The 21,641-nt window shown below is 39.1% G+C and overlaps 2 protein-coding genes and 2 long non-coding RNA genes across 6 annotated transcripts; 2 read left to right on the forward strand and 2 right to left on the reverse strand.

The window, feature by feature from the left end:
* Positions 1–706: 706 nt before the first annotated feature.
* LOC104454851 lies at positions 707–2,848 on the forward strand. Of its 2 annotated transcripts, XR_005549256.1 has the most exons (6): positions 707–830; positions 946–1,064; positions 1,227–1,287; positions 1,370–1,482; positions 1,603–2,421; positions 2,760–2,848. It is a non-coding gene; the product is annotated as an uncharacterized LOC104454851 (long non-coding RNA). The 2 variants fall into 2 exon arrangements; XR_005549257.1 differs by lacking the exon at positions 1,370–1,482.
* A 145-nt stretch (positions 2,849–2,993) lies between these two features.
* On the forward strand, positions 2,994–3,937 carry LOC108960738. Its single transcript, XM_039308464.1, has 3 exons — positions 2,994–3,326; positions 3,450–3,526; positions 3,637–3,937. Exons 1-3 carry the CDS (start codon positions 3,193–3,195, stop codon positions 3,915–3,917), a joined length of 492 nt encoding a protein of 163 aa, XP_039164398.1. The 5' UTR covers positions 2,994–3,192; the 3' UTR covers positions 3,918–3,937.
* Positions 3,938–10,444: 6,507 nt separating this feature from the next.
* On the reverse strand, positions 10,445–12,506 carry LOC108954186. Its single transcript, XR_001979914.2, has 4 exons — positions 12,265–12,506; positions 11,894–12,114; positions 10,939–11,301; positions 10,445–10,528 (listed from the first exon to the last, which is right to left on the reverse strand). It is a non-coding gene; the product is annotated as an uncharacterized LOC108954186 (long non-coding RNA).
* Positions 12,507–12,541: 35 nt separating this feature from the next.
* On the reverse strand, positions 12,542–13,642 carry LOC120291382 (glucose-6-phosphate isomerase 1, chloroplastic-like). 2 transcript variants are annotated; one of them, XM_039308656.1, is made up of 4 exons: positions 13,595–13,642; positions 13,285–13,507; positions 13,051–13,189; positions 12,542–12,850 (listed from the first exon to the last, which is right to left on the reverse strand). In XM_039308656.1, the coding sequence occupies exons 2-4, from the start codon at positions 13,365–13,367 to the stop codon at positions 12,674–12,676; spliced, it is 399 nt and encodes a 132-aa protein (XP_039164590.1). In that variant the 5' UTR covers positions 13,368–13,507; positions 13,595–13,642; the 3' UTR covers positions 12,542–12,673. The 2 variants fall into 2 exon arrangements, with proteins under 2 accessions (XP_039164590.1, XP_039164589.1); XM_039308655.1 differs by lacking the exon at positions 13,595–13,642 and having other exon boundaries at positions 13,285–13,557.
* Between the last annotated feature and the right edge of the window lie 7,999 nt (positions 13,643–21,641).

The following is a 21,641-nucleotide window of genomic DNA, read 5'->3' on the forward strand; positions in this document are numbered from 1 at the left end:
CGGATCCGGCCGGATCCGTCGCGCCGAGTTTCCCTCTCTCTCCCTCGGGCTCGCTCGGCGAACTCCCCAAAGTCTCTCGGGGACCCCTCCGAGCTCACCACGCCACAGCCGACCCAACGCTCGAACTCCCCGAAGTCTCTTAGGGACCCCGAGCTTTGGCCGCCTCTCTCTTTCTTCCTCCTTTCTCTCTGTGTGTTTCTCCGCCGGACTTCCCCCTCTCCGGCCGCGAGCCTTCGGATCTAGGCTTGCTCAACCTCGGCTCCCCTTCTGAAGTCTCTCAGCAGGAAGCTCGAAGCTTTGCAGCCTTCGATCGTTCTCGGCGTGCCCCTCAACGACGGAAATGGGGGCCTATTTATAGGCGAGGGGGCAGCCGGTCGACGGAGCTTTGACCGCCGGTCCCCGTGCTCCAAGCAGCCTCCGTCGGCCGAACCGGCGTCCCATCCGACACCAGCTGCCCCTCCCACGTGGGTCGCCGTCCGCCTGCTTCTCCGGCGTCGCGTCCTCTGCACGTGTGCTGCAGAGGCGCGAGGAAGGAGACGACTGGTGGGGCCGGGCTGAAAGGGGAAATGGGCCGTATGGGCCCATTCGAGGGCTACTTCTCTTTTTTTTGTTTTTCTTCCGCTTTTTTTGTTTTTTTCTCCGCTTTTCTAAAAAGATAAAATAAAAGAAAACCTAATTAAAAACAAATAATTTTTAGGCGTCAACATTGTGGAAAAGCAGCAAAGGGTTCACTGATGCATTGGTTCTGGACCATGTTTGTTCAGGAGAAACGTGTTCTTATCATCAAATTGGCGATGTCTTCGTTTGTGAGAAGACTGGAAATGTTCATGGTAAAATACTTTAATTGCTAACAATGACAAGTCTCTTTAGTATATCCAATTTATATGTGTCGTGCAGGAATGTCTTTCCTAATGAGGTTTCCTTCATCATCGTCTTTTCTTTCAGTCTGTGATGAGACGTGCAGAGAAACTGTTATGGATCCTGCCAATGAGCTCTTGGTTTGCAAAATATCTGGACACTGTTTAAATAGGTTGCTGTCAGCTGCTGAAATGGAGACTGATGCCGTGAGTAGAACGTCTTCTTTCAACACTCCAATTTCTTAAAACAGAGTCGTTCTTTTATCTATCTAGCCAGGATCACAAATTAACAGCTAGCATTTGTCATTCTCGTAGAGTAAAATCTTTGAGGTAACTGATTTTTTTGCTTTTTCACATGAAAAATTTCAGGAGCAGCAGCAAGGTGGTGTGACAGATGAAGCTGAACCATTCATGGGACCTGGTCGATTTGGTAACTAGTTAACCGTTTCCTTTCTCTTTTTTCGTTAGCTATGATTGACACGTGCCTCACACTTCATGCTTGTGTCTTGCAGCACGAGCTTATGTCTTGGGATATAATTGTGCCAACGAAAGAGAATTAGATGCTGTGTTGAGGTTCTGCTGAGTTTTGGGGATGGAATGTATATGCCTTGATCCTCCTCTCAAGGTAGTTCATAGCTATTTGAGGAGTCTTGCCTTGAGTTAGATGTGTTAATTGCTGTCATTTGTCTTATCGTACTTGATTGAGATAATTTAGTTGTCTCATTTTACGGTTTTCCATTTCCAGCGGATTCCACTAAGGAAATGGCAATGTCCTAAGTGCCGCTCGAAAAGTGATTCAGTTGAGCCAATAAGCCATCTCGATTCCAGTTTGAAGCGAGCTCGGACGAAAATTTGTGGGTCAAGATCCAAGACTTTGTCTAGCACGGAAAAAGTATCTCGAATGCTTGGTGGCTCCCATTTTCCAAGCAAGAGGTCTTTGAGTGGAGGGAATTCTGTTGTAACACCTGAAGTTCAGCCATTGGAAGGTAAACCAGATCTGTCCCAGGAGAGGACCCATGCACCATCAAGCCTAATTGCCCATCCCTGGGTGGTTCTACGGATGGAACCTCTTCCTCTCAGAAAAATGATGATGAACAGAAGGTAGATGTACCTCCAGCAAAAGCACCTTCAACCAGAAGGTTAGCTTCTCCTTCTGTGCCCGCTTCATCTCATTCTCAACTGGTGAGTTCAGAACAATATGATGAAGCATCAAAGAAAAATTCTCAATGTTATGATGGATTCAATAGTCGAGATGGTCAAGCTGCTCTCGGAACTGGTGCTAGTAAAGAGAGCTAAGAAGAGAAAGCTTGTGCAGAAAAATGACATTCAGAAGAAACGCATGACTCGACGATGGAAAGCAAATTATTGCTACTTCTAAGAGCAGGAATGATGATGGCAAGCAAATTATTGCTACTTTTAAGAGACATGGGTCGAAGAAGAAAGCTGCATTACCTGAAATAGGTAATTCACAATTAAGAAAGAGAACAATTGTAAACAAGGGTTCACGGTCTGCCATGGAAGAAATGGAGCAAAAGAAGGTTCAAATGGTCCAAATAAACAAAAGGTAGATACTTTTACATTGGCCTTTTCATTACCGACATATTACGTATAGACATATATAAGATACTTCCTCGCATTCAGTTACATTTAGCAAATCTAAGGGACTTACAATTTTTTTTTCCTTTGCTTCCTAAGATATGAACCTCTACAATATATTGAGTGGACGCAGTTTGGTGTTTGGTCCTCTTGCATGGCGTGTTTGTTTTCTAAAGATATCTAAAAGCCCTGGATATATTTTGGTTGGTAGTTCTAAGTTGATGGTTTCCACATGCAAAGACACAGGGAAAGTCCTTTTAATTGAGGCTTGATGATATATTAAAAATTGATTTTGTGGTGCATAAGGTTTCTGGAGAGTTGAAAAGCCCACCAGTAAAGCCAAAGAAAAGAGACCGTCATGTGAATAATACACCAATGTGCATAAGCAGTACCGCCAGAGTGAATTCAGTAGGTAAATCTACTTATGACCAACTTTGTTGTTTGATTCTGGTGATCGATCTTAGAATCCATCTTAATTCATTTGACACTTTTCTGCTTTTCATGTTGATCGGGTTTTGGGCTATCGTGTTAGAGGTAATGATGCAAGTTCATTGTTTTATGTTTATGTATGTATTGTAGACATCCTTGATTCTGTTAGTTTACTTGTTCCAGAGAAGCAGGACAGACATCAACATAGTACTTTCGGCAAAATCAACTTAGATGCAGGAGATGGGTGGACTTGCTGATGATAGACAAGCTGATATAAGTATTGACAGTGATATCAAATTGCACAATCTAAATGTTTTTCAGTGGTTATTCTCTTATTGGCTGGAATTTTAATGGTAAAACTGGAGGAAGAGTCGAAAACTGTAAAACTTGGTTGACAACATTTTATCTTTCTTCTATTGAGGTTGAAAGACGTGTTTTGAGCAGGTTCGTCAATGTAGACCTGCTGTGTATAAAGTTTAGTTACCAGGTTTAGTTCAAATGCTTTACTATCGTTCCTTTTCAAGTGCTGAACGTATTCTCCTCGGTTTTTATCCTCTAATTTTGCAGGAGGAGCCCCATATCTAGTGCAGCAGCTATTATTTACATTATCACTCAGCTCTTTGATGAGAAGAAGTCTCCCCAAGGTTTTAGTTTCCCCAATTCTATTCAATTTAAACAACTAAAGACATATTGGTGCATATGTAAATGGCATTTGAGATGGCACGTGCATATAAATAATCGAATGTTTGTGTAGATATATCACTTGCTACTGGAGTCACCGAGGGGATGATTGCGAACTCCTCCAAGGATCTGTATCCTCACATTTCAAAGATAAATACCAAGCTGGTATGCCAAGAAAGAGGATCTAAAGAATTTCTACAGCTTTTGAGTGTGTGTAGATATACAAACAGAATTGACATTAGTTTACTTTCAATTAGTTTTGGAAATCAGAACAATCTTGAATTTTTAATTATTGTTATAAAGAATATGGTGGTTCTTAATTCTCACTCTTTGTATTGTTGGAAGATATCTTGAAAAGTTTGTTATTCAAACATCGTAATGCTGTGTTCAAGTTCTTTTTGGCCCTCGACTACAGAATACATGTGTCATATAAAATACACTACTTCGATTTCGCATGATAATGTGGGCGAGAAGACACAACATTGTTCAACTCTGACGAGATGTTGGTTTAATAAGTTATAAGTCCGTTCACTTTGGTCCTTTAAGCTCTCAATTCAGCTGGTTAAATCTCATTAGTAGTCTCCATACCTGTTCCTTCCTTTGATTGGTCATCATAGTAAAACTCAATTTTACCAGGTACGTTTCTGTGACTAAAGAGATAAAAGGCGGAAAGTATTAGCCAAAAGCATGGGAATGCCAAGGTCAAGTAGACCGAAAAACTACTTACAAAATTCAATGAGAATCATTTCTAGAAAAAAATGACATTTACGGACACTTTTAATTTGTATATCCAAAGCATGACCAAAGAGTCAACACCTGACAAGTCCTGCACTTCCTAATCTCATGGCAAGAAAATAACTTACAAATGAGATTAAAACCTAAATAAGCAAGTTAGATAAGTTCAACCATGCTTGTTTAAGAAATGTTCCTGATCGATGAATGTAATTGCATAGAAGGAATGACTTCTTGATAGCATTTTCTCAGTTGAATGATCGATTCCAAATATTCTTAGGAGTTGCAACTGTGATCCAGATATAAACCCATATAATGAAGATTCTGAGACAGAGATAGAAGAGCTGATCTTAACCTTCGATAATACATCTTTTATCATCAAATGGCTTGATTATTGACTTAAGGAGAAAAAATATGAGAAGGAGATCACATCATCACAGGTAGAGTAAATACTGACATTGTTATCACTAAATCCCTAGAGCAAGATCAGGTTTTAAAGATAAATATTTAATGCCTTCAGAAGGACCCAGCTGATCTAATGTTGTATATACCCCAGCCAAGAGAATGACCCCACCCAAAAAAAAGAAGTAACCGATAAACAGAAGAAGAAGAATGCATAAAGCCTACCACAAAAATCATCTACACCTATTGCGCAGAACTTGTAGCCATCTTACAAAATCGATAGCATAGTATATATAGTCCACTCTAAGGTCAAGATTCTGACATCACACCTTTGCTCATATCGAGACTGATTTCGGCCCCTTTTGACAGTCCACTTGGAAGGAACAAGAGTTTCGTTCTCCTACTAGCAGCTGCACGCCGGACGTTTTGGAGGGGAAACGGCAACTTAAAATAAGGATGTACACTTAGTCTAGTTCTTGTTCTGTGAGCTGCTTCAGTCACCCTCTTCACTTCCTCGAGCAAATTATAGTCTGTCCATCATGAATTTCAAAGAATTATGAGCATAAAAAACTCAAGAATAAATGAAAGATTCTTAAAAAGTAAATATGAAAACAGAAGTCTTGACCACCTACAGACACGTGTCGATATCTGAGTGGTAGATGCGCACCACGTCAGCAGATGACGTGGCGCGCTCATACTACTGAATAATTTCTCGATTTAAAATAGGATATTCAAATTCACATGAAGCTATAAAAGTGAACCTTCAAAGTCCAATTCATCGTCTGAGTCACTAACTGATCCATCTTTGTAATGAGAACTGAAATCATAATGATTGTTCACTGCAGAATCTTCATCAAACGCATCTTCCACGTTATCATACTCATTCTTTTCGTTGTCAGCAGTTTCTAACGCATATATATCATCAATACCATCACGCGTGTCTTTTGGGATCTCCCTACTTTGTTCCTCATTATTATTATCTCTTGCAAATTCTTCCCCGCTTTCCTTCTCTGTCTTCTCCCCTGTCCAATGAGAAGCAACAAGTTGACTCAACTCTTCCTTTGACAGTTCGTCAGCATTCTCAGATGCGTCATCTCCCTACAAGTAATAAAACAATCATTAAAAAGGGGCATTGTAGCACCCCGAACCCTTCGAAGGTCGCCACAAACACCGATGTTACATCTTATTACCCTTTTGTTCTACCCTTAGAAGAAGCGTCGTTATTCACAGGCATTTTTTTTTTAAAAACGGTCCCAGCGCGACTCACTAGCGAAAGCTAAATAAAGCATCACCATCTCTCCCCCTACCAACCATGATACCAATACACACCACTAATCACCATAATTTTTATAGACGAGCCACAACACTTTATTTACATATATTTCCAAGATGGGACTTCTTTTGGGTCGGTACATCAAAAAGGAAAAGCTAGGACTCAACCATGTCCAGCTTAAAACCTCAAAAAGAACCCTCGACCCTCTACATCACATGTGCACAACCCCCATCATAAGTGTCGGCTAACTATCCAAAAAGAAACAGCCCCTACTCGTCACGCACAGGCCTCACACCCAGTCCGGTGCGTCAGGCGGCGGCGGTGGCAGCATCCTTCTCATCACCCCATCGCGGCGAACGTGGATGGAGACAAACTCCTGAAAAATCGGGCCCCCAGCCAGGCCTATGTCGTACGAGACAAAACAGCGCACACGTATGTATGTCAGTCCAAGCACAGAAGGATAGCTATACTCCTCACACTCTACCTCGACGTCGGATGGTAAACCGTAAAATGCACCCTACGCGACGACTGGAAGCGGCATACTGCTAATCTGAAATGTTGGTCCCCAAAGGGGTGAGTACAACCACTCAGCAGATAAGAAATCCAACAACCACTCAATACATCATACAAGTCATACATGCATTGCAGGCATTACTTACCTCGAAGCCATGCGCATACTATCATGCATCATCATCACAAATTATAACACATACATGTGTATCATCATCATGTCATACATGTCATCATCATTATGACATCACCACACCACACATGTCATCATCATCATGGCACCACCACACCACACATGTCATCATCATCATCGTCATGCATATCATCATGCATATCATCATGCCATATCATATATCATCATCATCATCATCATCATCATCATCATCATCATCATCATCATCGTCATCATGCATATCATCATGCATATCATCATGCCATATCTTATATCATCATCATCATCGTCGTCATGCATATCATCATGCATATCATCATGCTATATCTTATATCATCATCATCATCATCATTGTCATGCATATCATCATGCATATCATCATGCCATAGTTTAATTTCCACTGTTAACCTCCCATTTGATCACCACATCACCCATTTCTCAAATCATCAATTTTATCATCCCCTCGGGCAAAGACCTCCGAGGCTTTCGGCATTCAGCCATTTCAGGCCACCGAGCATCCGGCCCCCCACATTCTGGGCATCTCGCATCCCAACTGGCATCACGAGGCATTCCCCTCGGGCAGAAACCTCCGATAGGGCTTCAGCATTTACACTCCCTGGCCGGGCATCCCGCACCCCAATCCTGGCATCGCGAGGTATTTCCTTCGGGCAGAAACCTCCGACAGGGCTTCCGGCACCCCCACATTCCGGGCATCCACGAATCTCCCGGGGCCATCCGGCAATGCATCTCTATACATTTCGAGCATCATCCTCCACCACAACCACCTACTCACTTATCATTATCCACATTTACCAATTTCAATCTTAATTTAGCATGGCATATGACATGACATCAAACAAGTCATTATTGGCATGAAATTCACACATGCATCTCAATTCAATGTCATGCACACACCAAGACCTTATCAAACATGCAACAATGTATAATTATTTATTAATAAATTTAATGGAATTTATGGCCAATAAAATAATCCATTGTATTTATTTATTTATTTATTTATTTATTTATTTATTTATTTATTTATTTATTTATTTTTAAATTCCAACTTTTGCCATTTTCATAAATATTAAATTTAATATCTATAAATTCCCAAAATTATAAAAATTAAAGCAATTATCAAACAAGCCAACAGGATGATAATTACATGCAAAATACATGGCCAAATAGAATTTTACACAATCTCATAATTTTCACAAAACATCATATGATTTTCGGATGAAACCAGAATGCACGGTTTCCGAAGAAATTCGATTAAAATATCCATACAGCCTCCAAAAATTACGAAATTTTACTGAGTTATAACCAAGACATTTTCGTACAACTTTCATGAAGACTTCCAAGCCAGATTCTTTTTAGATTATTTTATACAGTCTCACGAAGCTTCTGGATCCATTACCGCATCGTCCAGTGCAAACTTCTCCGAAATATTGAGTTTTAACCTACCTATTCTCTTTAGTTTCCTCTGAAATTTGGATATGTTATACATAAAGATGTACTCTACAAGTTTCATGAAGATATATAAGTCAAATAACCAGATTATGGTCGTCATATAGGTCCATGAAGTCTCGGGTGTCCCAAAATACATCTCCAGAATTACCGTCTTCAAGATCTAGTCGATTTACTAGGCTACACTTGTTCATTTCACTTCAAATTTGAGTATGTTATATTTTAAGATGTCCCCTACAAAGTTCATGAAGAAATCGAAGAGATATTCTTAACAAAAACCAACATGCAACCACAAATCCAACAAAAGGTCAGTAAAATATTTCCAGATCTGAGGTCTCCGTAGGATGAGACTTTAACCCGTCAAATCTCCATAATTTTCCACAAAATTTTAGTATGTTATATTTCAAGATGTTAGCTACAAAGTTTATGAAGAAATAGAAGCCAAAATCGTACTCTAAACATGCATGCAAGCTCACACAACATCCCGACTCACACTGTTCGAGCGAAAACAGCCAAATCATTCAAACACAAACCATCCATACTTCGGTTTTTCTCACCTAAACACCCAAAAATTCAACATGCAAGTAACATACACACATGCAAGATCAGCTAGAGGACTCCCACTTGCCTCTAGACCGGTCGGTCGATGGCGTAAGGCGGCGAGCACGGCAGCACAAGGCGGATGGACGGCGGTTCCTCCTCCTCTCTCTCTCGGCCACTCTCCCTCTCTCTCGAAACCTCTCTCTCTCTCACTCTCTCTCTCGGCCGAATGGGGAAAAACCGGCCACCCCTCTCTCTCTTCCCTTTTATCCCCCCTAATTCCCATCATTAGCAATCATCACATGCCTTTAAACTAGCCAATGCACGGCATTCTCCTTTGTGCCACTTGTCCTATTGCATGCATAATGGGCCTTGAATTTGGGCTTGGGCTTGGGCCTCCTTTGTGGCCGGTCGACCACTCCCTCTTGGGCCTCCATTGGGCCGGCCAACTTGGCCCATTAAAAGCTTAGGCCAATGGGCCTAAGGCCCAATCCAAAAAAATTGACTTTTCCCTCTCTTTTTTTTTGAATTTCTTCTATAAATATTTTTAAATTTTTTAATATTCAATATGGCCAAAGTCTTGTGACATTTTGTTTATTGAAATTTAATTTATAAAGTACATAGCCAAGCATAGATTATTATCATAATCTATCAAATTTAAATTCTCACAAACATATGCACACATCATCTATTCTAAAAAAAAAAAAAAAAAAAAAAAAACTAATGGCTAAAGCATAAACCTTGGGAAATTTTATCATCTAATTAAAGACTTTAACACACCTTATGGCTTGACATTGAATTTTGGGATGCCACAATTCTCACGAGTTCTGGAAAAGCCAGCTAAAGTGAGATATCTGAGATCATTTCAAATTCAAAACCACAAGAACTTCAGAAACTCCATAAAAATAAAATGTTCTGCATTGGGCAAGAGGAAGAAAAGTAACATGCAGTCATGTGGACACCTCAGTAAAGATATTCATTCTCAAACCTATGATATCTACTTTATGGAAATTACACTGATAAATCAGATTGTTCTTGCCAAATTTTGAAAAAAAAAAAAAAAAAAAGCTGCATTTTCTATTAGAGGTCAAAAGTGTAATCAGAATATATTTTTTCATGTTGAGTTAAATCTAACAGAATTTTCCATGACATGTGAATTATGTTTCATACACTGGCAATGGCAGAAAAGGAGTATGCTTAACCAATTCATCTGCAAGGAATGATGTCAGAGAAAGCAGAGATACCCCAAGCATCAAATGGGATCATATTACATAAAAACACAAGACAAGAGGAGTCCATTAATGAAGGTGATGAGGACGACTATAATTTCTATGGCTAACACGATTTCTATTAGACATTCACCTCCGCCAAGCCATAACATTTTCTGCTATGATCGACTGAAATCAAAGTTTGGTATGAGAACATAAAATTTCATGCATATCGCTGCGTTGCAAAGGCAGTACTTGTGGTAAGCAAAAAGCATCTACGACATAATACTTGCTTATGATTGCACCAGATTTAACCAGAGAAATCTAAGGGTTTGCAGTCACATTAAAGCAATAAAATCAAGAGAGTTGAGATAAAGTACTTCTGCATCTATATAACCATTAGCCACCTTGCTTTCAGCATCAACAATAGGTTCAGATGATACAATTGACTCTTCCTCATTTGCCAGTGTTAAAAACTCATCTTTCTCTTCCACAACATGCTATACAGAACAACAAATGTCCAGATTGTTGGAATCATGTTGACTACAGAGAATCAATTGTGTACTGCATGATAAAACTTTTGATGACTTGCCGTAATTCCCTTATCTTGGACTCCAGTCGATAGATGATCATGTTCTGCTGCCAAATCTTCTTCCGAATCCTATCGAAAGTGGAGACATGTAAAGAACTGGGAGGAAGTTTATTGCATAGGAAGTTAACATAGTAATATGCATCCACAACTTTGTAAGCATGGCTTACTATTAGGGAAAAAAAGAAAAGAAGAAAAAGAAAGGCATTGAATCAACTTGCATGTGCAGAGGCACCATAGCTATGATGCCAACGTAACATTATTCAGTCAGTCAATAGGTAATTTTATTTCAACCAAAAAAAAAAAATGTTAGGCCATTTAAGAAATTGTCCATGCAGATCGTATTCTACATGCTACAGAACATGCGGCAAGCAATATAGATCCCACACCAAAACTTTCAAAAATTAAGAAACAACAATTTTCTACAACTATTGACCTACAACTCGTTAAAAAGTTAATAGGATAGAGAAATTCTATTGAACCTGGTCAGATGGATAATCATCCACAAGGCCAATCCTTTCATCAAGCATACTCTCTGTAGTTGACGTATCACTTTCACCTCCTCCACCCTTTTCAATTCTCTCTTGATCAATTTCCTTAGCTGTTTTGGTTTTCTCTTTGCCAGCTTTCCCCTCAGCTTCTCTTTTTTCCCTCTCTTGTTTTTCTTTTCTCATTCGTTCTTTCTCCTCTGCTTTCTCTATTTGTTCTTTGCGCTCTATATTTAGAGATGAAAAAGCAACAGACTTGGGTCGACACTGACCTTCCTATCTCCAAGCAATGGGCGTTAAGCTCCCAGGATCCTTCTCAATGGTGGCTCTGACTTCTTTCTTGGATCACTGTTTTGACTGGAAACACCCCAGAAGAAAAAGAAAAAAAAAACAATTAAATAAATAGGTACAAAGTAACAAAAATCTAATCATTATTTTATCATTCAATTACCATGGTAAATAGACATTGCATGAAGTCCAGAATTGTCTTCTCAGATATAGATTGTTTATCATCAATCAAGTCAGACCACTCAAATTTCTATTAAGGTGCCACCTTTTTAAGCATAAAGATGGAGACATCTATAGGTTGATCTATAATGCATGGTCATAGGCTATGATTTTTAAGCTAACAAATTCACGAGTCTTGAAACTGGAGATTTCCCTCAAACGTCTGGGGAAATATAATCTGGAAAGAGTCATCCAGGCAGTGATCCATGGAGCTGTACATTAGCAAACAGAAACATCTCCTCAGCAGAGCCCAGGCTCTGAGGGATTTGGGATAAATAGAAAATTTGAAGCAGCAAAGCAAAAAGACAGTCAAGCACTTTGGTCATGGAACAAGACACTCTACATTGACATCTTATAAAGTCAGATTAATCTAAAATGCTATGTACTTAAATGCCAATGAATAAAGAACTAGTAACTTGATTTTTAACACAGGAAAACATACCCAGGCTTAACATGACCACTAAGCGCAAGATAAGGTGTCTTCATTTGAGCTTGAGCTTCCCTCATCCTCTATGCAGACAAAGAAGGCGTGTCTGAATTCTTCATATGCTTCAACTTCAATTCTTCCTGGTATTGCTTCATGCGCTTCTCTTGCTTCATTTTGCCAGGCCCTTTTCCATGAAATTTATGGGAAAGCAATCGGAAAGCTTCCTTTGGGGTTAACTGTTGCAAAACATTGAAAACAAGAAGATTGGCATAAAAACATCTAAGTAATGAAATGGCGTTTCTTTGTCAGAGGCAAAAGAAATTATAATGGACAATTTAGTATTACAAGGCTTTATGATTAATATCTTTTTTTCGTTGAAAACTTACTATTCGGCCAAATTCATCTGTCCTTTCAATGCGGATCTCTTTCTGTCCATCATCTGCAATGCCTACGAGCTTGCTTTTCTTCTTATCCATGTTTCTACCACCCCACTGAACAGTTTCTTTAAGTGTTCCCCGTTCCTTAAGAGCTGATAGTTTCCATCTTAGACAAGCTTGTTATAGTAAGATACCTGGCCTCACTGAGTACAGCCAGAACCCGTTTCTGACGAGCAAATACTTCTGCTCCTGCCTTTTTCCCAGCTTCAACACCTAAGAATTTCAGTCGCACATCAGGGCCAAGAAAAAAGACAGCCAGTTGGATGAATTGATTTAATTTCTTGACTCAGAGAGGCCACACATATTCTCAACAGCAATAAGCCCAAAACATATAGCAATCATCTAATTTAAATAAGAATTATAAGGTAAACGATTTACCAGGTTGATGATAGGCATTAATATTAACTAATGAGGCGAATATCTCAACTGCTCGCTCATACAATGCTATAAGAGCCCCCACTGATCTAGGGGTCACTTCTTCAACAGTGACTGTTATAGACTCACGATCATTGGCATATAGAGCATAGCCCGTTCCCTACATAAGTTCACCATATCTAAAAGAGATCAATTGCAGAAAATAACCGAGTGACTATAAGTAAATCATGCACTGAACTCATGTCTCCTTTCCAAGAGAAGTGTGAGATCTTAAACTTCAGAAACAATAGACATAAGAACTTCGACTATTGCTAGAATCTTCTTAAAGGTAAATATTAGTAGCTCTTATTGTAAACTAACTTGAAGCATTCCAAACAGATAGTCACCACAGGTAACACTAGGTTCAAGCTCCCAATCATGACCAGGTGGTCTCTCACAAAGCACTTCAATGAATGTTACTAAGAAGTTGTGCACACCCTCTCTCAGCTGTTGTTTGTAGCTATATTGAAATTAGACAATAACATGCATCAGTAATAATCACGTCACCAACATGTAAAAGTAATAGTGGCATTACTTTATCAAAAAATAACTTACGCATGCTGATCTGTGCTTCCTTTATTCCCATAAACAGTAAGCCCTTGATTGACCTGTGAAATGAACAATTTGAGATTTAACATTTTGGAAACTAGAGATGGAGACGGAACTCCCTATTTTCACCAAAAAATTAAACACATACCAGATTGCCATCCAAATCAAATTGTTGCAGATACCAACTGAATAACAGAAGGCTGTCTTTGTAAGGAAGAATTACCATGTCCTGACAGCAGCAATTTAAAAAGTGAAACAATTGTCAATGACTGCAAACTGAAAGGGAAAAACTTTCAAAGACTGATAGTCACCTCACCTTGCGCTTTTTCGTTAGAGGGTCGTAAGATTGAATTAGGCCATCATACAACCTGTAAAACAAACGATCAGGGATAGCAAGAAAATGACATAAACAACCATTACTGCTGTAGACCATCATTGGAACAACAGCAGCAGCCAGCCATCACCGAAGGAACAGCAGTTGCAAGTGAAAGAAGGAGATGAGGATTGACAAATAACATGCTCAACCAAGACAGAAATAAAGTATTGCTAGTGAATGTCTAGAGTCCTCACATCTCATCAAATGGCCACCAGGCCTTTATTCTAAGTCCAACCAATCCTTCAGCGAGCACTCCAGCATCCTGAAAATTATTAAGAAATTACACGAGTACATAAAAATTTAAAAAAAAAGGGCACAAAGATTAAACCACGTAGTAATTACGAAAAAGTAAGAAAAAACGTGTCAACATTATCTAATTACTGTAACCACAAAATTCAGCGGGGCTTTTTAAACTATACTACTACTACTACTACTACCTAATAATAATAATAATAATAATAATAATAATAATAATAATAATAATAATAATAATAATAATAATAGCAGCAGAAGCAGTTCCAGTACTGTTTGACTATTGTATCAGAAATGTTCAATAGAAACTTTCTGATATACTTCAGTATTTTAATTGAAGGGAAAAAAAAAGGCTTTCTAATTAAGAAAAGATAATAAAAATATAGCACTGTACCAATTAACATAATCGGATTATACTGCAAAAATTACGATTATACCTCTAATACAGCATTGTTATAATTGCTCATCTTTCCCCCCACTACCAGGAGCTTTGATTTTTTCCCGGCAATATCAACAAGGACTGGAGCTTCCTCATCCCGAGTAACAGTGCTCTCACCTGCACCTGGCTCAATATTTAACATTTGCTGCATTCTTCTCATTTTTAGGGAACTTTAGAGGCAGCTGAAAGATTGTGTCCATTCCCAAGGACCCTTATACGACCATATTTTTGCCTCTCTGCATATAGCCAAGAGAGGTCATAGCCTTCATCAGGGTTCATCAACTTGTTAGCTTTATGTTCCCTTTTCTTTGGAAGTGCCTCTAAGTCAATTCCCAGCTTCATTGAACCTTTAAAATCTGCAGAATGAGCCTTTTTTGTACTTGTTTTAGCAACGGGAACAATATCATTGGGGAAAAGAAGGACAGCAGCATCACTGGTGTTTGATCTAGGAGCACTATCCAGTTCAGGAACAACTTCTCCAGGGGAACAAACGACCCCATAAGCCACCTGTGGGAAAGCCTTTGAATGTGAGAATAATGGTTCTGTTCAGCTATTTAATAGGTTCAGCCCAGCCAAGGGGAAAAGAAAACAAAGAGAAGGACTAACAGATAGAGAGAAAGTTTACTGGAATGGAAAACTAGAAGGAAAACTGTATTAAATGAGGGATTTGTTTGTTAACAGCCAAACCCTGGAGGGCGCATCAGATAAATGGTGGATATGTGCTAGAGAAAGAGACGTTATGGAATACTTCTCTATTGACCTTCTATTTTATTTTGTCTAAAGTCTTTTACCTTCGTTTTTTTTTTTTTTTTTTGGGTGGGTCCAAAGTCTTTTCTGGCTCATACAGCCACTTAATATGTCATAGCAGAACCTCAAAATCCAAATAGTGCAATTAATTTAACGACATATATAATCGTCATGAACCATGCCAAAGAACTGAAGCAAGATTCACCTCACTAGTCACTGTTATCCCCATTAGTTTAGTAAGTGATACATGAACGACAGAAAGATGAGCAAAGCTAGACATGAAGTATGACAACTCCAACAAATCAAGCCCTGGAAATCAGCTTTTGTATGGAAGCATTGTATATCCACCATGTAAGAGAACAACTGTTGACACCTAAATTTTGGCGACCCGTTTAGTCATTTATTGCATTAAAAAATTAGGGGTTAATTTTATCCCTAAAAAAATAGTTAATTGCATAGCATATAGTTTTAGGTGCATTTATTTACATTGGGCCGGTGACGGATAGGTTCGAATTAATGCTTCAGAAACTTTAATTTGATGAGTCAGGCTAAGCCCGCGAAGAGAGTAAATTGGCCTAAACTTATATCCTTGAGGAGATTTTACGGATTTATATTTGTGAGATTTCAATTCAAAAGCAAATATTGCATTTGGAAAGGCAAATATTGCGTTTGGAAAAGAAATTTTTGTGGATATAATTTTGGAAAATTAAAAACCCTAATCCGTGGCCTATAAATAGATTAATACGCATAGGGTTTTAAAGAGGCCACACAATTCCATACACGGCCACATTGAGATACGGAGAGTGTGTGAGAGGGAGAATTTTTCTATCATCCGTAGGGAGCTTCTAACCATAAAAGAGAAATAAGAGAGAGGAAGCGTTTCTTCCTCAAGCGCGTCTCCTCAGCCGAATTGAGCCTGACGTTGCTGCTTCCTCTTGGTCCCACGACCTGCGTTTCTATTCTCTCTATTTTTCAGGTTATTTTCGGATTTTCTAGCAAGTTGTCAACGCGGACAGCCTCGAAGAAGTTGTTGTCTCCTGCACCACAGGACAACCCGCTGGTTTGTCCGAGTTGCGGACCATGGCAAGAATTCAACAACTCGAGCATCGCCCAGATCACAAGCCATGCACCGCCATGCCGAGTGTTGCAGTGATCCAGGAGTCCCACCAACGAACGCCCAGCGATTCTAGACGAGCTCCTGCAATTCCGGAGAGCGTTCAAGCATCCCTACGACATCTCTAGTCCACGGTTGTGTTCTCGAGCTGAATCTTTATTCTGCAGGTCATTCACCATATTCAGAACAGCCTTGTGGGGAGATTGTCCCCGGAGCTGCAATCAATAAGTCCCATCCGTGCTTGAACGCTATCGTCAAGCCTCTTTGTTTGGTCGTGCCAAATTCTTAGTCCTCGTTGGCCACGTCTATAGCCATTATTCACTGTGTTCATGAGCATCCCACGGTGACCATCCCCACTCCTGCCGTCCGACAAGTGCAAATTTGGAAACACATCCGAGTGACATCAAGAGTTAGCTAAGAATTTTGGTCAATTTGGTTCCCATATTCTGTTGCCATTCCTTGAAATATTCTAATGTTGGTTGAATTCCTGATAAAGAAAACGACAGCCACAATTGGGTGGAGACGTTAAAAAGGGAAAAAGTTTATTGCTTCTTTTTCTCTTTGTAGGTCAACGGAAGATCAATACAAGGGAACTCGATATCCTGAGAGACGAAGCAGAGCGGTGATTTTTGGCTTGGTTTGTCAGTCCTTGCAGCGAAACCAGAATCTCCAGCAATTCCAGGCCGGTGAGCAATTTCCAAGGGTCAAGCACTGCTCAGCAGACCCAGATTTCCCATTGAATTTCATCCGAATCCAGCGAGCGAAGCCAGTCAAAATTTCTCCACCGTCTGGACCTTGAGGAGGGTACACGTAGCAAGGGAATCTCCACTGAGTCATCATCCTCCACCATGGTGCATATATATAAAAAGAAAACAAAGAAAGGTTTACACTGCTCCTAATTGTCTTTGCAAGTTCCTAGTGTTGCAGGCATTTCGAGAAGTCTCTGCCGTAAGGCTGGGGAGTTAGCCGTGCACCTCCCCACCGCCTCGTGAGCCATCACCTGTCTCAAATCATCGAGGCATCACCGTGAGTCCACCATCTCGGCTGCTGTCCAAGCCGAACCACCGTCTGCAGCAGATCGCCACCACGATCCACCACCCTGTTGCCCGCCGATTGCGATCCCGGTCCGATTGCGCAAAGTCCAAATTTGGAAATCAATATTGGATTAGGTAAAAATTTCGTTTTATTTGATTTCTGAATATTCAATTTCCTTATTTGAAATATCCATTGATGCACATGATGGAAATTCCTTATATGCTATGATATCCGTAATTTTGAATAGCCTTCTAAATTAGGAAATCTTCCTAATTTCACAACGTGCATATGATTGATGGTCCGATTTCATGCTCGAAATACGACCCACAATCGCACGGAAAAATCATCAATCCGATCTCACGCTCGAGATACGATTCGTGATTTTGTTTAAAAATTGGCAAATCCGATCTCATGCACGAGATACGATTCGTCAATTTATTTTTGTCAATTTATTTCCCAAAATTAAATGGACATGGATGATATCCTACTTGATTTGGTGTCGTGCTTTCTTGATGCTGTCTGATTGCTCCCGTAAAAGAAAAACCAAAAATATTTATTTGAGTTAGATTAGGTTCATGTTAGAATATTACTTGCTTTAGGGTTATTTTGCATGTCTAGAATAGGAAATTTATTTATTTCGAATTTCTTAAATAAAAAGACCAAAAACATTAATTTAGGATTTTCTTCTCATTAATTTAAATTGCTAGTTTAATTATTTGGCAATTTTAAATTTCGAATTTCATAATAAAAAAGAAAAAAAAAAATTAGAATTAGGGCATTCTTTTTTTGCACGTCATTGCATATTATAATAAGAAAATAAAAAAATCATGTGCACGTCATATAGCATTTCATTTAGAGATTGTTGCTAAGTGCATTTAATTAGAAATTGCATGTCATTAGAATTAGGTCATTTAGTTAATACGGCATTGCATATTACATGATTTTCATTAAATAAGTGAAAAAAAAAAGAAATTGCGTGTTAATTAGAAACCATATCTAGGATTATTGATGTGGATTTTAATTTAACATTGCAGATGCTTTCGTTGCATTGAGGTAGGTTTTTACAATTTATTTATTGTTTATCTGGGTGTTAAATTGGTGGATTGTGCATCCGTATGATCACCTCATATGTTAGAGAAATAAATTTAAAATCAATCCAAACTGCTTGCCAACATTTTTCAAAATAAAAAGAAAGGTACCAAAAGGACATTAGAGAAATCTAACGTAATCAAGTCCCCGAACTCATAGATCTCTGGTTCGTAGGAGTAAAGTAAATCTCCCGTTACTTTACTTGGGTTTCTAATCGACCCACAAAAAATAGATTAGTGGCAACTCCTAATTGAAAATCAATCGCATGTTAAGAACTTGAACCTAAGTCGCGAATTGGTATGGGCTTGGGAGAGCTCGAGTTAAGTCTAGACTTAACAATCCATTAGCCAAACCCTAGGTGGTTCACATCTCCCGAAAAATTGGTCGCAACAACAACAATGGGATGAAGTAGCCAAAGTAAAAAAAAATTTAAGATTTCAACAGCTTATCATGGGCAATGGAAGAATCTTTATTAGAAATGACAATAAAAGGATGGCATCGAAGTCCATTTCATCTAGAAAATTATTCCATGGAAGATATCAGAAGCAATACCATTGTGTTAGCAAACAAAAGAAAGCATAGGGTCTTATAAAAATCAAGAGATGCACCACTGGATGTGAAGAACCATTAGCATGATGGATTAGCATGATTATTCTCCATAGTTGGCTCATTTTCACATACAGAAGCCACAACTGGAGAGTAATCATCCACAGTAGTGCCATTGGATTGTACTGCTCCCCAAGAAGAGGTCCAAGCTTAGCTGCACAGCTGGTAATGACCCTGTCTCCAAGCTTCCAACACAAAGGTGCAACTTTCTAAATCACATAACAACTTATTAGAAACTAAAGCAAACAGGAACCACTCTGAAATAGCAAAAGAAACAACACAATTACCTTATTTTCTTTTAAAACACTAGCAAGGCGAGGACTGAGAAGCCTCAAGGAGATATCCTCACTTTCACCGAGGATGTCTGTGATGATTTGCTCCACAGCCCACAATGTCATCTGAGGGATTCAATCTTGACCAAGAAGAGATCATCAAAAAACAAGAAATAGGAGAAAAGATAGAACAACGTCAAGAGCTACAATTTTATCAAAGAAGCCATCAAATGGGAGCAACAATAGAGTCTCCTATCAAATAATGTTGATATTGACACTAGAAAGTAACGTCTTTCTCCGAGATGAATAGGATCACTACTTAATGCACAAGTCCTATCAAATAAGAGTCTCATCAATAGAAGAGCTTTCAGTCTTTCAAAACAATTCCACATATTATTTTGAAAGAAGAATGTAAGTTAGAAAATAAATGCAACTGGTAAGCCTTTTACCTAATGATTTCCTAGAAAGTTTGAAACATCTGGACAACTAGTGCATCACATTTAAGGTCAATCATAAGAAGGCATGCTTTGACCCGTGCAACAGTCTCAAGTATGGAGAGGGCCTTTTCATAATATTGCCTAGATGCCTGAGATAACTTCAAAAATGCCTCCACAATTAACTCCAAAATCACCTGAACGTCAACGAAATGAATTGATGAGAAAACCATTCAATACCAACAGGCTGATCTTTACTGGAATGAATAGTGTTGGCCACATCAAAATAGCCATTATAAATTAGGATAACATATGTTGCACCTTCATCTGGTCATCATTGAACATTTCTTTAGGTGCACTTAGCCTCAAAAGCTCAGAGGTAACATATTACAGAAACTCTTATACCCTCAACATAATGTTTCAAAAGAGAATAAGAAATTAGTGCCTTCATGACTGGAAGAAAGGAATCCAGTAGAGGTTCTGATGCCCCTTGCTCCATGTTAGCCAACAAATCCTCCACCTCCTGAAATGCAGTGGAACATGTACGTGAAAGCAAACTGTTGGTTTTTTTTTAAGTAGAGCAACAACGTCAGCTGACAAGAGATATCGTATGTAGCCAAAAAGGTGATTAAATGAGCTTAAAGAAGAAATCTTGGAGGAAAAGGACAATCTACAAAACCATACGAAGAAACGGTACATGTGATAAAGAGGTATGATGGAAAAAAATTCAAAGCAGAAATGAAAATCAGTTCCAAAGGAAAAGAATGCTGATGAGTAATTCTGCACAAATACTGCACAGCACCAAACAACTATTAAACACCATCAAGCTTATTTTTTATCCCAAGCAGCACAGCATACTGTAAGTAAGGCAAAGAAACACAGCACACCAGATCATCATTTGCAAATGCATGAATGGGCATATTGGGCACCATTCATTAAGAAGAACGAGAAGCTTGTCAACAGAATAAGGGGCATTGAGGAGGCCATTGCCAACCAATCTGAGCTGCCTTGCCAAAGTCCTCTCAAATGAAGAAGATGACGCCATTTTTTCTTTCTTGAGCACCTTAGGAAAGATGTCTCTAGAATGGCACTACATGTATCATCATTTACATAATCCAGGAACCTTTTCTTCTCCTTATCAACCTGTCCAGAGGTAGAATCTAGACTACCAGTGGTTGGGGTTTCACCACCAACATTTGGAGGCACCTTAGCCTTTGACATTAAATCTCTCATCAATGCCTAATTGCAAAGAACTGTCAAGTACACTTCAATTAAATACAAAGAATTCGAGATCTGACCACTACATCAAATGATCAATAAAAGAACTGCTTACCAACCAAAAGTGCAGAGATTGGAAATTAAGAGTAAATTTGAAATGTTGAAAGAAGCCAAGAATCTGCATTAACGTGACAATGATTAGCATACAGACACCCTAGTAATCACACTACCTTCATCAACCTTGAGGCCTGAAACAATCTTTCAGTATCTGTCATGACAATCCTGCCTTCCTATGATTCTCCAATCGTGACACTCTGATTTTCTGCATTGTGTGTGCTGGGAATACTATTGGCACGAAGAGCTATTGCTTTAGGACCAGAAGCCCCCTCCTCTTCTTGCTTCTTTAGAGCCAATTAACTTATCTTGAGGCCCACTTCAGCATCATGAGCTCTCTCAAATACAGTAGGCTTCCATCCAATCTTTTCCCTTTATTATTGCAAAAAACAAAGGATAAAAGATTATGACCCCAACAATTCCTATAAACTCCTATAATAAAAGCCAAGTATGTTAAATGAACAATGTACTTGAAACAGGCTCTTCACACTATTGCATTTGCAAATAGCCAAATTACTAGGAAAGAAACTCCATGAAGAATGTACAAACCAAACCTGAGCAGGCATTGGAGGAGGCAAGGGATTCTTGATCATTGAGAAGATTTTTTCAAATGCTTACAACCAAAAGCAGATTGTTGCGTTGATTAATAATTCAACATCATAATATG

Source organism: Eucalyptus grandis, chromosome 3, assembly GCF_016545825.1.
Source record: "Eucalyptus grandis isolate ANBG69807.140 chromosome 3, ASM1654582v1, whole genome shotgun sequence".
In the NCBI taxonomy this organism is placed as follows: domain Eukaryota; kingdom Viridiplantae; phylum Streptophyta; class Magnoliopsida; order Myrtales; family Myrtaceae; genus Eucalyptus; species Eucalyptus grandis.